The sequence below is a fragment of the Salmo trutta genome, chromosome 37 (genome assembly GCF_901001165.1).
Source record: "Salmo trutta chromosome 37, fSalTru1.1, whole genome shotgun sequence".
In the NCBI taxonomy this organism is placed as follows: domain Eukaryota; kingdom Metazoa; phylum Chordata; class Actinopteri; order Salmoniformes; family Salmonidae; genus Salmo; species Salmo trutta.
This window is the reverse complement of record NC_042993.1, coordinates 22,498,763-22,513,312: the sequence shown is the minus strand read 5'-3', so window position 1 is coordinate 22,513,312 and position 14,550 is coordinate 22,498,763. Positions and strand designations below refer to the sequence as shown.

The 14,550-nt window shown below is 41.7% G+C and overlaps 1 protein-coding gene across 1 annotated transcript; it reads left to right on the top strand.

Moving 5' to 3' along the window:
• The first annotated feature begins 5,139 nt into the window (after positions 1 to 5,139).
• On the top strand, positions 5,140 to 13,918 carry LOC115176840 (uncharacterized). Its single transcript, XM_029737174.1, has 3 exons — positions 5,140 to 5,241; positions 5,547 to 5,585; positions 12,207 to 13,918. Exon 3 carries the CDS (start codon positions 12,282 to 12,284, stop codon positions 13,446 to 13,448), a length of 1,167 nt encoding a protein of 388 aa, XP_029593034.1. The 5' UTR covers positions 5,140 to 5,241; positions 5,547 to 5,585; positions 12,207 to 12,281; the 3' UTR covers positions 13,449 to 13,918.
• The last annotated feature ends 632 nt before the right edge of the window (positions 13,919 to 14,550 follow it).

Below are 14,550 nucleotides of genomic sequence, written 5' to 3'. Positions count from 1 at the left end.
ACAGGTATAAATACACTGTGGATATTGAGGAAGATGGGCGACACCTGGAGGGGGTGAAAACAAGCACAAAGACAGGTGAAACAGATCAGGGTGTGACAAGAGACAAATATGAAACCAGTAATATGGCCAGTGGCATGTATTCATGGATGCCAAGGGAAGCCAGGCTTCCCCCAAAAAATTACTAAGTAATATAAAAATATATCATAAGAATAATTAGCTTTTGTCTCTTTGTGTTTAATAATTTACCTTCAATTTGCAAGAGGCTGAATGTCTCTCACAGGAGAAAGCATCCGAGCAAGCGAAATAGCTCCCCTCTGTCTCTTTAGGCTATCTATCTGATGCTGTCTGGTCCAAACGAGTATGACATTGTTGCCGTTTGTAGGGGGAAGCCAGCGAGCATTTGGCCTCCCTTAATAAAAAAAGTATACAACATTTTTCAATCATCATGGAGCTAAACTGAGCGAGTTCAACTGTGAATGGTCCCTGTGCACCCAAAAAAAGTGACAAAGGAAGCCAGCTTGAATTTTGGCATCCCTCCAATTAAATCCCATTGAAAGCATACGTCATTGACTGAAAAACTTGAATTGTTGCATCTTGATGTGTTGTTGTCCTCTGGTGGCTAGCTAGCTACCTAGCTAAAATTTGGCCTTTCCTAAATTAGCCATGGCTGGAGATATGGATTTGGACTTGTGGTTTTACTTAATTCTCCGTACTGGCCATTGTAACGGTGATTCTGATCCAACCATTAATTCATACATTGTTGTGCCCCTGGCCTGAGAGGATCGAAATTCAATATGTAGCGAGATGTAGAAGGCTAATGTTAACTAGCTAACGTTGCCCAAGAATGGAAGTTAGGCTAGCGAGCAAGAATTTTAGCCAGGTATCCGAGGACAACAAAAAATAAAAGTGAGTACTGTATGACTGTATTGTCTTCACCAGTGATTTTACCCACGCACCGCTGCTGCATATGGCAGCAAACGGAGGCATGTCAACATAAACTTTCCCCAAAGTAAAATGTATGAATTGCTGTGCCATTATGCAGAACTTCAATTGTACAGCCTTTTTACTTGCAGGGATGGGCATTCTCAAATGTATTAATTATAGGCTACTGCAACTTGCTATGTTTCGTATTTTTATCATGTTAAATATTAGCCATTATCAGTATTGACCGTCAGTAGGCCTAATAACACATATTACACTGTTAACTTACTGTTAGTTCCATTTGGTTGATATAGCCTACATTATCATTCCATTTAATTGCGTTGCTTTGCTTACATTCATTTGCTTCCTCTGTAAATGCTGTCACGGCCAAGTGGTTGTTGCTGCAGATCATTAGTAACAGTTGTTCAGAAAAAGACATGTAGGCTAATTAAATCGCAGGCACAGGACATACTGGGCCTTGGAGGTGCACTGAAGGTCTGGCGCTCAGAGCTGGCACAACCCGTCCCTGCCCAATGCTGACTATAGCCCGGTAAGGGCGGAGCGCTGGCACCGGACGAACTGGGCTGTACTGGGGAATGCGGTGCACCGTACCTGGATCAGGCGTAGGATATCCTGGGCCCAGGATTCTCCCTGGAGGTCTGACCCTTACAGCCAGCATGACCCGTCCTGGCTCAATGCTCAACCTAGCCCGGCAAGGGCGAAGCGCTGGCACAGGACGAACTGGGCTGTGCTGGGGAATGTAGGGTATCGTGCATGGAGCAGGCGTGGGATATCCTGGGCCGAGGAGCCGCACTGGAGGCCAGATAAGCTGCGCCGGTGCACTCTTTCCTGGCTTCCGGCTAGCTATCGCACGACAACGTTGCGGAGCCTGTATCGACCGCACCAGGCTCTGAGGGCTCATGGGCGACACAGTGCGCATACCTCCATGCTGCCCAGCTCCTCCCTCTGTGCGTCTGCTCCGTCGTGCGCTCTCCACCAGTCCCTTTCTCCGGAATCCAGCGTCGTCATCCGCTCTTGACTCCTCGATCGGCTCTGGTTTCCTCCGTGGCTCCCTCCGAATAGCCCGGGAAGTTAAGTTAGGGTTCCCCCCTAAAAGGAGAACCCTTTTTGGTTCCAGGTAGAACCGTTTTTGGTTCCATGTAGAGCAATTTTGGGTTTGATGTAAAATCCTCTGTGGAAAGGGTTCTACATTGAACCCAAAAGGGTATTACTTGGAAACAAAACGGGTTCTACCTGGAACTAAAAGGGTTCTTGAAAGGGCTCTCCTATGGAAACCGCCGAAGAACCCTTTTAGCTTCTAGATAACACCTTTTTTTTCAAAGAGTGTATATCATACTCTATATTCTTCTCTCCAGTGTTAACTGGACTGATTGGTCATATCAGACAGTGTGTGTCTCGGTCAAGGATGAAGCACAAAGACAGTGGGTGAGCTCTGCCTCCCATGGTGTGGATGCAGATACACAGAGGTCTTTTCACTGCACTGGTCACTCCAGCTCCAGGGTGTATTTCACCCCCATTACTACACCTCAATCTAAATGTCAGATAGCTTGCCTTCAACGATAATGCATTTCCAAGGTTAAAAGAGTTACACGCTGACAACACCGCTCACGTCGTGTGCACGAGCGTTGCAAAATAAATTTGGAAATATATATTATTCAATTATTGTACCAACACTGCTCGCACGCATCAACGAGTGTCTGCGTTGCCAAGGGCTAAAATAGAAGTCAGTTCTATTTGTGACGATGATTGCGCTGCAAGTCCTGCCTCTCCCATCTCCTCATTGGTTTATAGAAGCAGATACCCACGTGCCATCTCCTCATTGGTTATACCCACGTGGGGGAATGAAAGATGAACTGTTGTCGGTCGTCGTGGTAATACTATGAAAGTTTAGATACCAATCACCATATAAGTTCAAACAAGAAAAAGCTTGGAAGGAGGAGAGATGACTAGAAACAATCCGTTTTATGTGTGGGTTAATTGTCGGAGTAGAGGACCTTGTGCATTTCAGGTAAAATAACAACTCAATGTTTATATCCCTGGACAAATTAGCTAGCAACAGCAAGCTAGCTAAATAGGACAAATTAGCTAGCAAGAACAAGCTAGCTAGCTAAATTGCCATAAATGTTTAATGCTTTTCGACCTGTCCCCAAATTAATAAAATTGGTTCAGAGTTTGTTTTGATATTTTAACCTGCGTGTCGTGATCTCGTTTGGTGTGGGGGACAAAATCAATTTGCACACGATGGCTCACGGTGGCACACACGCCCGTGCACGGTTGGTATTAGAAGTGTCACACATTCTTTATCTCTGATGTCCCTTGTACAGTGCATTCGGAAAGTATTCAGACCCTTGACTTTTTCACATTTTGTTACGTTACAGCCTTATTCTAAAATGGATTAAATAAAAAATGTTCCTCATCAATCTACACACAATACCCCTTATTGACAAAGCGAAAACAGGTTAAGATTTTTTGGCAAATTTATAAAAAATAAAAAACAAATACCTTATTTACATAAGTATTCAGACCCTTTACTTTGAGAAATTGAGCTCAGGTGCATCCTTTTCCCATTGATCATCCTTGAGATGTTTCTACAACTTGATTGGAGTCCACCTGTGGTAAATTCAATTGATTTGACATGATTTGGAAAGGCACACACCTGCCAAATAAGGTTCCACAGTTGACAGTGTATGTTAGAGCAAAAGCCAAATTAAGAGGTCAAAGGAATTGTCTTTAGAGCTCAGAGACAGGATTGTGTCGAGGCACAGATCTGGGGAAGGGTACCAAAAAATGTCTGCAGCATTGAAGGTCCCCAAGAACACAGTGGCCTCCATCATTCTTAAATGGAAGAAGATTGGAACCACCAAGACTCTTCCTAGAGCTGGCCGCCAGGCCAAACTGAGCAATCGGGGGAGAAGGGCCTTGGTCAGGGAGGTGACCAAGGACCCAATGGTCACTCTGATAGAGCTCCAGAGTTCCTCTGTGGAGATGAGAGAACCTTCCAGAAGGACAACCATCTCTGCAGCACTCCACAAATAAGGACTTGATGGTAGAGTGGCCAGACGGAAGACACTCCTCAGTAAAAGTCACATGACAGCCCGCTTGGTGTTTCCCAAAATGGACCTAAAGACTCTCAGACCATGAGAAACAACATTTTCTGGCCAGATGAAACCAAGATTGTACTGTTTGGCCTGAATGCCAATCGTCACGTCTGGAGGAAACCTGGCACCATCCCTACGGTGAAGCATGGTGGTGGAAGCATCATGCTGTGGGGATGTTTTTCAGCGGCAGGGACTGGGAGACTAGTCAGGATCGAGGGAAAGGTTAACGGAGCAAAGTACAGAGAGATTCTTGATGAAAACCTGCTCCAGAGGGTTCAGGACCTCAAACTGGGGTGAAGGTCCAATAGGACAATGACCCTAGGCACACAGCCAAGACAACACAGAAGTAGCTTTGGGACAAGTCTCTGAATGTCGTTGAGTGGCCCAGCCGGAGCCTGGACTTGAACCCGATCTAACATCTCTGGAGAGACCTGAAAATGGCTGTGCAACAATGCTCCTCATCCAAGCTTGAGAGGATCTACAGAGAAGAATGGGAGAAAGTCTCCAAATACAGTTGTGCCAAGCTTGTAGCGTCATACCCAAGAAGACTCGAGTCTGTAATCACTGCAAAAGGTGATTCAACAAAGTACTGAGTAAAGGGTCTGAATTGTTATGTAAATGTGATTTTTTAAATATTTTTTTTATTTCAAATATGCAAACATTTCTAAAAAAAAGTTTTTGCTTTGTCATTATGGGGAATTGTGTGTAGATTGATGAAAAACGATTTAATCCATTTTAGAATAAGGCTGTAACGTAACAAATATGGAAAAAGTCAAGGGGTCTTTATACTTTCCGAATGTACTGTGTTTGTGGTAAAGGGCTGCTTGACTTTCCCTGTTTTGCTCTCTTGCAGTCATGCACACGCACACAACCCTCCAGACCCTGCGAGAATGGCAGTGTGGTGTCCTTGCATGGGCGGTGTTTATAGGATGTTATCTGTCTCAGTGCCTGCCCCTCATCCCTCTGAATGGGTTCCTGTTGGAATGCTCAGAGGGATAGAGGAGTTCCAAAGGGGGAGTGATATATATATATATATATATATATATATATATATATATATATGAGAGAGAGAGAGAGAGAGAGAGAGAGAGAGAGAGACTACATATACATCCCAACACTAGGAGGCTGGTATTCAGAGGCACACCTGGACAGTTGGTTAACTGGACTGCCCCCACCTGTATACTTTATTGGACCATCAGAGGTGAGTTTCTTCCTCTTTTCTTTACCGTGCTCCATTTTGTTTAACTATCTGGGCAGTTTGAATTACCATCAAGCCTGTCAAGTTTTGTTTACCCAGATTTTCTATTCTTTGATGAACTCATCTTGTTTGAGAAGTATAGGGCACATCTGAGACCTATATGAAAATGTGAGGAACTGATATTGAAAGATCCAAAAAGACAAAATACCTCTTGTAGGTTACAAAAATACTTTTTGGCTAGCCTTTTTCCTTCTCTTAATTGTAACCTTGGATTATGATTCTCAGAGTCAACTGTTTTTGTTTTACAGGTGAAGACTTCACATATCCCAAACCAGGAAAATTTCTCAGTAAGTTTTTTTTATTTTATTATAACGCCTTCAGTTAAATGTTGTGATGACTAACAAGTGAATTCTACTAAATAAAGCATACTATTTCATGGCAAATAAACCTGGTAAACACCTCACAGCTCTCACAAAACAAATACACACCAAACCAGTTATAATTTTAAAAGATAAGGATACAAATGCTTTCATTAGAAACAACAACACTATTAATGACAATTTGAAAAGCTTCTATAAAAATCTATATAAATCAGAATGAAACAACAGTTGGACTGATCCTAAAGCCTTCTTAGACTTAACAACACTGAAGCAACTATCAGCGGACAAAAAATAATCACTAAGAATAAAAATACATTATCTGATGAATTTGCTTTATAAGGGGGCAGAAGACAGGGATGTCCTCTCTCCATACTCCTGTTGGCACTGGCAATTTAACCACTTGCAGAAAGAATTACACAGGACCTAAACATAACAGGTATCAGTATTTGTAAACATGAATATAAACTAAACTAATTTGCTGATGATCTCCTGATATAGCTGACTAATATTGAAAACTCAATGCCCCCATTTGTTACAAACATTTTTAGAATACTAGAAAATCTAAGGATTTAAAATGAATGTGGAAAATAACTGAAATAATGGCAATAGGAGAAAACAGAATAACTCACGATCAATAACTTAATAATGCTTCATAAGTGACAACAAATAACAAATATATAAAGATAACTTTATCCCATTACTCAATAACATGAAAGCAGATTTAATTAAATGCAGCAATATTCCCATAAATCTGACAGGTAGAATAAACTTCTTTAGAATGGCATGGCTCCCAAATTACTCCACTGAAGACAATCTTTAAAAAGGTATACTCAGTCATATATTGTCAAATAAAACTAATAGAAAAAAGAGTATTACATCTCCCTAAGTACGAGGGTGGTTTTCACCTTCCAGACTTGGAATTGTATCAAATCGACACCCAAAGCTTTTACTTGGGTGAATCAAATGCATTCTTATTAAAAACATGTGGGCTAAAGACAGAAACAAAATACCACAATTTAAAGCCATATGGCAGAAAGTATTACACAACCCAGAAATATCTGGATACGGTGGGAAGGTATTCACACACCTTGACTTTTTCCACATTTTGTTGTGTTACAGCCTGATTTTAAAATTAATTTGAGATTTTGTCTCACTGGCCTACACACTGTACCCCAGAATGTCAAACAGGAATTATGTTTTTAGAAATTGTTGTGGAAATTCTACACAGGGACACTCGAAGTCAATCTTCAATTAATCATTGTTCATTAACAGCATGCTGGAGTGGTCAAAGTCAAACGTAGATGCCTAAAGTACCAGTCTGAAGTGAGCTCCTGTCGGGGCAGTCCCGTTAGATCTCTTATATACTGGTTACAGACACATTACATAGTCATAGTACATAGGGTTGGTTCTGGCATGTGTCTGTTACTGTCTCCTATTTTAACTTATAGAGCATATTCTGGGCGTTTTGTCAGATAGCACTAAGGAGGGGGTCATGTCGCCCCCCCATTGAACATTTTCAAGGCTGTCTCTTAAGAGGATAACATTTTCCATCACAAAATGTTTAACAAATTACAAAAATGGAGTCAATAAGTATTCAACCCTTTTGATGTGGCAAGCCTAAATAAGTTAAAGAGTAAAACTTTGCTTAAAAAGGTCACATAATACATTACATGGTCTCACTCTGTGAGCAATAATATGTATTTTTATTAATTTATTATTATAATATTTTTTTCACCCCTTCTCCCCAATGTTGTGATATCCAATTGGTAGTTAGTCTTGTCCCATTGCTGCAACTCCCGTATGGACTCGGTAGAGGCGAAGGTCGAGAGCCGTGCGTCCTTCGTAACGAGACCCCGCCAAGCCGCACTGCTTCTTGACACAATGCTCGCTTAACCCGGAAGCCAGCCTCAGCAATGTGTTGGAGGAAACACCATACACCTGGCGACCATGTCAGCGTGCATTGCGCCCGGCCCGCCACAGGAGTCACTAGACTGTGGGACAAGGACAACCCGTCCAACCAAACCCTCCCCTAACCCGGACAACGCTGGGCCAATTGTGCGCCGCCTCATGGGTCTCCCGGTCGCGGCCGGCTGCGACACAGCCTGCAATAATAGTGTTTTAACATGATTTTTAATGACTACCTCTATACCCCAAATATACAATTATCAGTAAGGTCCTTCAATCTAGCAGTGAATTTCAACCACAGATTCAACTACAAAGACCAGGCAAGTTTTCCAATGCCTCGCAAAGAAGGGAACCTATTGGTAGATCTGTCAAAATTAGAAACATGTAATATCTGATAATGTAGCTAGCTAGACTAGCTACATTATAATATAGTATAATATAATCTAGATAGTCTGGCTAGCTACATGATCAGATATTACATGTTTCTAATTTTGACAGAAAGAGCCATTTACTTGGCTTGCTATAGCCTAATGTTAGCTAGCTAACATTGAACCTGGTTGGTTATTTACAGATCTACAGATTCATGCAGGTTAGTAACGTCATGAGTTGTGATTATGATTCATTGTTTACCTTTCTAGCTAACTAATGTTAGCTGGCTAGCTCACTAGCTAACGTTACATGTATGACCTGATTATTTGTATCTCAGAGCTATTTTCTTAGCTAGCTACATGTCTTAACAAAAGACTCAACTATGCAAGTAACCATTTCGGGTGCGGTCGTAAATTCAGTCTGGCCATCTTCTCTGATTTCAGAGTACTATCATCTGAGTGTGCCAGAGAGCACAGAATAACTGATGAATTTATGATAGGTCAACACCAGATGAATATGGCTGGTGTCAGTAAACCAGTAAACCCATCGGCCCAAGCGTCCGCTGTGCGCTCTGAAAGCGAAACGCTCTGAATTTATGACTGGACTGTCAGGCGGCTCAAGGAAGCAGGAGGGGTGAAGTCAAGCGCAGGAGACACAAATCCGTGAACACACGTTTAATAGGTATCCACTCAGTCCAAAAACTAGGTAGGGCAGGGCGCATAAAACAAATGCCCAAAATACCAGCCCACACACAATGCAGGGACGCAGCCCACAATAAACTTTGCGAAACCACAGGCAGAGGGAAACACCTATTCCTCAGACGATAATCATCCTGACATCAAACAATCACGCACAAACAACAAGCCTACATAGCAGGACTAAATCCCCCCCCCCCACACTAAACAACTAATACAAAACAGGTGCATGCCTAACCTAGACCTAACCAACAGAAAGTGAAAAGAGGATCGGTGGCAGCTAGTAGGCTGGCGACAACGACCGTCGAGCGCCACCCGGGCGAGGAGGGGCGCCACCTTCCGTCGATGTCGTGACATGGACAATCTGAAAGCACATTTGCAGTCGTCAACACTCTGGATAACATAACTTCTTAGGGCTCCGTTAACGGGATTGATTTGTAAACAGCCAGTGAAAGTGCAGGGCGCCAAATTCAAACAACAGAAATCTCGATGATAAAAAATCCTCAAACATACAAGTATTATACACCATTTTAAAGATAAACTTCTTGTTAATGCAACCACAGTGTCCGATTTCAAAAAGGCTTTACAGCGAAAGCACACCATACGATTATGTTAGGTCAGCACCTAGTCACAAAAAAAACCATACAGCCATTTTCCAGCCAAAGAGAGGAGTCACAAAAAGCAGAAATAGAGATAAAATGTATCACTAACCTTTGATGATCTTCATCAGATGACACTCATAGGACTTCATGTTACACAATACATGTATGTTTTGTTCGATAAAGTTCATATTTATATCCAAAAATCTCAGTTTACATTGGCGCGCTATGTTCAGTAATGTTTTGCCTCCAAAACATCCAGTGATTTTGCAGGGAGCCACATCAATATACAGAAATACTCATCATAAACGTTGATGAAATATACAAGTGTTTTACATAGAATTCTCCATTCTCCTTTAATGCAACCGCTGTGACTGATTTCAAAAAAGCTTTATGGCAAAAGCACACCATGCGATAATCTAAGTACAGCGCTCAGCCACCAAAACAAGCCATACAGATACCCCCCATGTTGTTGAGTCAACAAAAGTCAGAAATAGCATTATAAATATTCACTTACCTTTGATGATCTTCATCGGAATGCACTCCCAGGAATCCCAGTTCCACAATAAATGTTTGTTTTGTTCGATAAAGTCCATCATTTATGTCCAAATACCTCCTTTTTGTTCGCGCGTTTAGTACAGTATCCAAATGCACAATGCGGTCCAGACGAAAAGTAAAAAAAGTTCCATTAACGTTCATAGAAACATGTCAGACGATGTATAGAATCAATCTTTAGGATGTTTTTATCATAAATCTTCAATAATATTCCAACCAGACAATTCCTTTGTCTTTAGAAATGAAAGGGAACGCAGCTCACGCTCACGGCTGCGCGCGTGATATAGCTAATGGCATTCTGCCAGACACCTGGTTCAAACAGCTCTTATTCTCTTCCCCTTTACAGTAGAAGCCTGAAACAATGTTCTAAAGACTGTTGACATCTAGTGGAAGCCTTAGGAAGTGCAATATGACCCCACAGACACTGTATATTGGATAGGCAATCACTTGAAAAACTACAAACCTCAGATCTCCCACTTCCTGGTTGGATTTTTTCTCAGGTTCTTGCCTGCCATATGAGTTCTGTTTTAGAAACTTCAGAGTGTTTTCTATCCAAATCTACTAACAATATGCATATCGTAGCTTCTGGGCCTGAGTAGCAGGCAGTTTACTCTGGGCACACTTTTCATCTGGTCGTGAAAATAGCGCCCCCCAAGCCATAAGAAGATAGCAGCCTAACCAGCTCCGCTAGGGCGAGTAATGTTCAGTGAGCTGTTCTCTCTCACTTAGATGTCTGGAAGTAGATAGCAAGTTAGCTTGGGTGCTTGACTGCTGTTGTTAGTACATTCGGATCAACCCTTAAAGAGATGGGTGGGGCTAAAGCTTAAGAGGGTGTGAACGATGCTGAGTGGGTGTAGACAAAGAAGGGCTCTCCAATAGTAGTACCAAAACTTCAAAGGCCATTTTCTCAAAAGTGAATGTACAAGTTTCAACTTTCAAAGCAAAATGACTTTCCCATTGTTTCTCAACTGTAGTGTATGAAGTACCATTTTGTAGTTCTGAGTCTCTACTTTTATCCAATGTAAAAAACACAATATCAAATTCTGCTACATAAGACCGATTTGAGCCAGTCGGTCATATATGATTGGACAATAATCATGCAAAGCAAAAAAAATAGAACCTGCAGGGCTGGCTTTGTGGAGTGTGGTGTCGAAAAACTATAACAATGAATATCCCTTTGAACATGATGAGGTTATTAATTACACTATGGATGGTGTATCAATATACCCAGTCACTACAAAGATACAGGCGTCCTTCCTTACTCAGATGCCAGAGATGAAAGCAAACCACTCAGGGATTTCACCATGAGGCCAATGTTGACTTTACAACAGTTTAATGGCTGTGATAGGAGAAACTGAGGATGGATCAACAACATTGTAGTTACTCCACAACACTAACCTAGTTGACAGAGTGAAAAGAAGGAAGCCTGTACAGAATATAACTATTCCTAAACATGTATCTTGTAATACTGCAAAATAATTGACAAAGCAATTAACTTTTTGATCCTGAATACAAAGTGTCATATTTGGGGCAGATCCAACACAATACATCACGAAGTACCACTAATATTTTTAAGCATGGTGGTGGCTCTATCACTTTATAGGTATGGTTGTCATCGGCAAGGACTAGGGAGTTTTTTTTAGGTTAAAAGAAACGGGATACAGATAAGCACACATGCTAAATCCTAGAGGAAAACCCAGTTCAGTCTGCTTTCCAACAGACACTGGGATACAAGTTCACCTTTTAGCAGGTCAATAACCTAAAACATAAGGCCAAATATACACTGGAGTTGCAATCCACATGTACAATCCACATGGGCAAAGTTCTTAGACTTACCCAGAAAGGCTCAGCTGTCATTAACTTTGTCATTATGGGGTACTGTGTGTAGATGGGTGAGAAAATAAAATACTTAATCCATTTTGAGTTCAGGGGGATGAATACTTTCTGAAAGCACTGTAGGTATGATGTCATTAATGTTTGTTGAATTGGTGAAGGTTGGGCATTAAGTCCCAGCCAATGTTACGTCTAGTCCTGTGAAATGTTGTCTAAAAATAAAATAAAAATCTACAAAATGTTTATTAAATCTACAAAACACTTCTACAAATTCTAATGATTTAATGTATTCTTAAAGCTACAATATGTAACTTTTTTAGGTGACCAAATTCACATAGAAATGTGAGTTAAAAATCTTTCCCATTGAAAGCAAGTCTAAGAAGCGATATGTCTGTTATTTGTGTGCTATTTCTATGCTTCACGTTCTGAAGTTTCCTTTTTGCATCTTTTACTTCCGGTTTTGAACACCAGCTTCAAACAGCTGAATATATAATATTTTGGGTTATGGAAAATGTATTTCACAGCGGTTTAGACGGTACAATTTTCTACACCAGGGGTGTCAAACTCATTCCATGGAGGGCCTAGTGTCTGCAGGTGTTTGGTTTTTAGGTTTGTTCCTCTTTCTCTTTCAGACATTAGCATATTTCAAGATCCTTTGAAGACCTAGTTGGACCTTAGTCTGTGACAGAGCCCTCAAAATTACCAGTATGACAGAATGGCTCATGCAGAACAAGGACAAGATCGAGAAGGCAGTGGAGCTCATGGGACAGGCCTCTGCGATTCTGGCAGCCACTGTGGGCCAGCTCCATCCCATCCTGGAGGCTGTATTCTTAGTATCCAATGCGATCTTCAGCAACCCAGAAGGAGAGGACGCCCGCTATCTGACTAATCAGTTCAGCATGGTCAACCAGAAACTGGTAGACATCCAGGCTGAAAACAACCAAATTGCTGTGGAGCTAGAGAAGATCTCCATGAATAAGCAGAACTTTGACCGTGAGGCTAAAATTCTCAGCCAGCATGAGAAGTACCAGGACTTTGTCAACGCCAAACCCGAGTCAAAAAAGAAGAAGATGGAGAAGTTCCTCAGCCATTATGAGAACACGGACGCAGACTTGAACCTGGACGCACTCTACAATGAGCTTACTGGGGACAATATCTCAGGTAAGCCCATGCTGGTTTCCACAGAACAATGGAGTAGAAAAGCAGTAGAAAAGTTCTGTGCCAGTCTTAAGAAGCTCTTTGTGGCGGGCATCATTGCTGTCATTGGTTACGCCAGCCTCAAGAAAGGGTTTATGGTGGATGAGATAGTGAAGAAGTGGCTGGAGCGTTGGGATGATGTTGAGAACCGCATGAAAGCAGTGTTGGATGATTACACTGTAAATTTACACAAAAGAGCCAAAAAGGATATGGACGACCAGCTTAAGGAGAAACCTGGCAGTGTTGACCTTGACTTCACTAAATCGATATTGAAAACCCTTGAAGAGAAATATGACTGGGTGAGCTGGTCTGTCAGGGTCTTCAATGACAAGGAGCGCCTTTTCTGTTTCAACTGCCTAGTTGGAAAGAAGTACCATGGAAGTGAGGGAGGAGCTAATTACTTTGAAGTGATGACCAAGAACAACATCAAAGTGATGATCTCTTTCAGTGTTCAGCCTAAGCCTATCAATGAGGTTCAGATCCAGCAAGAGATTGAGGGGCAGAAGCTGAAGAGGAACATGATGGATGTGGCTCAGGTCCTGAGCAGAAGTCTCCCCAACTACCAGGTGCATGCTGTCAGCTACTATAAAGTAGTGGTGGAGTCCAACAACTTCCAAAAGGATTGTTTCTACTATGGAATACACCAAAAAGTGCACCTATACATTCATGCTGTTTAGGCTTTTGTTTCACAGGGCAATGGAAAATAGAGTAGTTATAATGATTAAAACTACAAATAAAATCATTAACTTTAGGTGTTTTTATTGATATCTCAAACATAGCTGATGGTTTAGCTGGTGATTGTGGGAAATGTAATCTCTTGTTTATTTGTTCATCGGCTTTGTAGGTTTGTGTAGTTTGTGATAGTTTAAACTATCAGGATTTGTATCTGTATAAGAATGTATATGAGTCATTTTATGTCAGGCTGTGGGTATCTACTGAACAGTGACAAAGTATGAGAATGTGATACTTCCTTCTACCAAAGAGAATAGAATACCTTATTTTACCTGCATTCCAGTATTTCATTATGACCATACTATAAATTAGCACACCAATCAACGTAATAATGTGTACTGAGGACATAATCAAGCTTATTTTGAAATTGCAGTTTATAGATCCACCACACTGTGCAGATCTAAAGCAGACTATTAAAAGAGCCTTAAAACATGACATCTCTGTCTATAGTCATACATTCCTTTTTACAGCTATCATTTGTCATTTTTATTGTCTTCATTCATAAATCACAATATAAAGGACATTGTGATGGTCATTATTACGCAGTTGTAAAATAGGACTTTTGTGTTCTATTACTACGCAGCTGGTACATGCAGTCATCAACATTAATACTGATACTATGTGACAGTTTATTGCTTACATTCTGTTACGCGGAGCGGACCAGGTTAACCCAAGAGCAGACTCAGACGAGGAGACTGGGATAAGGTAACTAAGGTATGTATTAAAAAACAGAGGGAAGATGGGGTGCAGGCCAGGGGAAGCTTGGGCGGGTTGCAGGGAGCCAGGTGCTGAGGCTGAGGCTGGAGCGAGGGGAGTTGGGGCTGGGTAAGCAGGTCCGAAGAGGAATCCAAGAAAGCGGTAGAGTGGGGGGTCCAGGACAGGGTAGCAGGACTGACGAGACATGGGACTGGAGACAGGGACCAAACTCAGAGAGGACAGAATTGTAGCAGAGAGGAAAACAGCGTCAGGCAAGGGAAAACAGGCACAACACGAAAACAGGATCTATGCAGGAACAAACGGCTACAAACCGCAGACACTGAGCAGAGG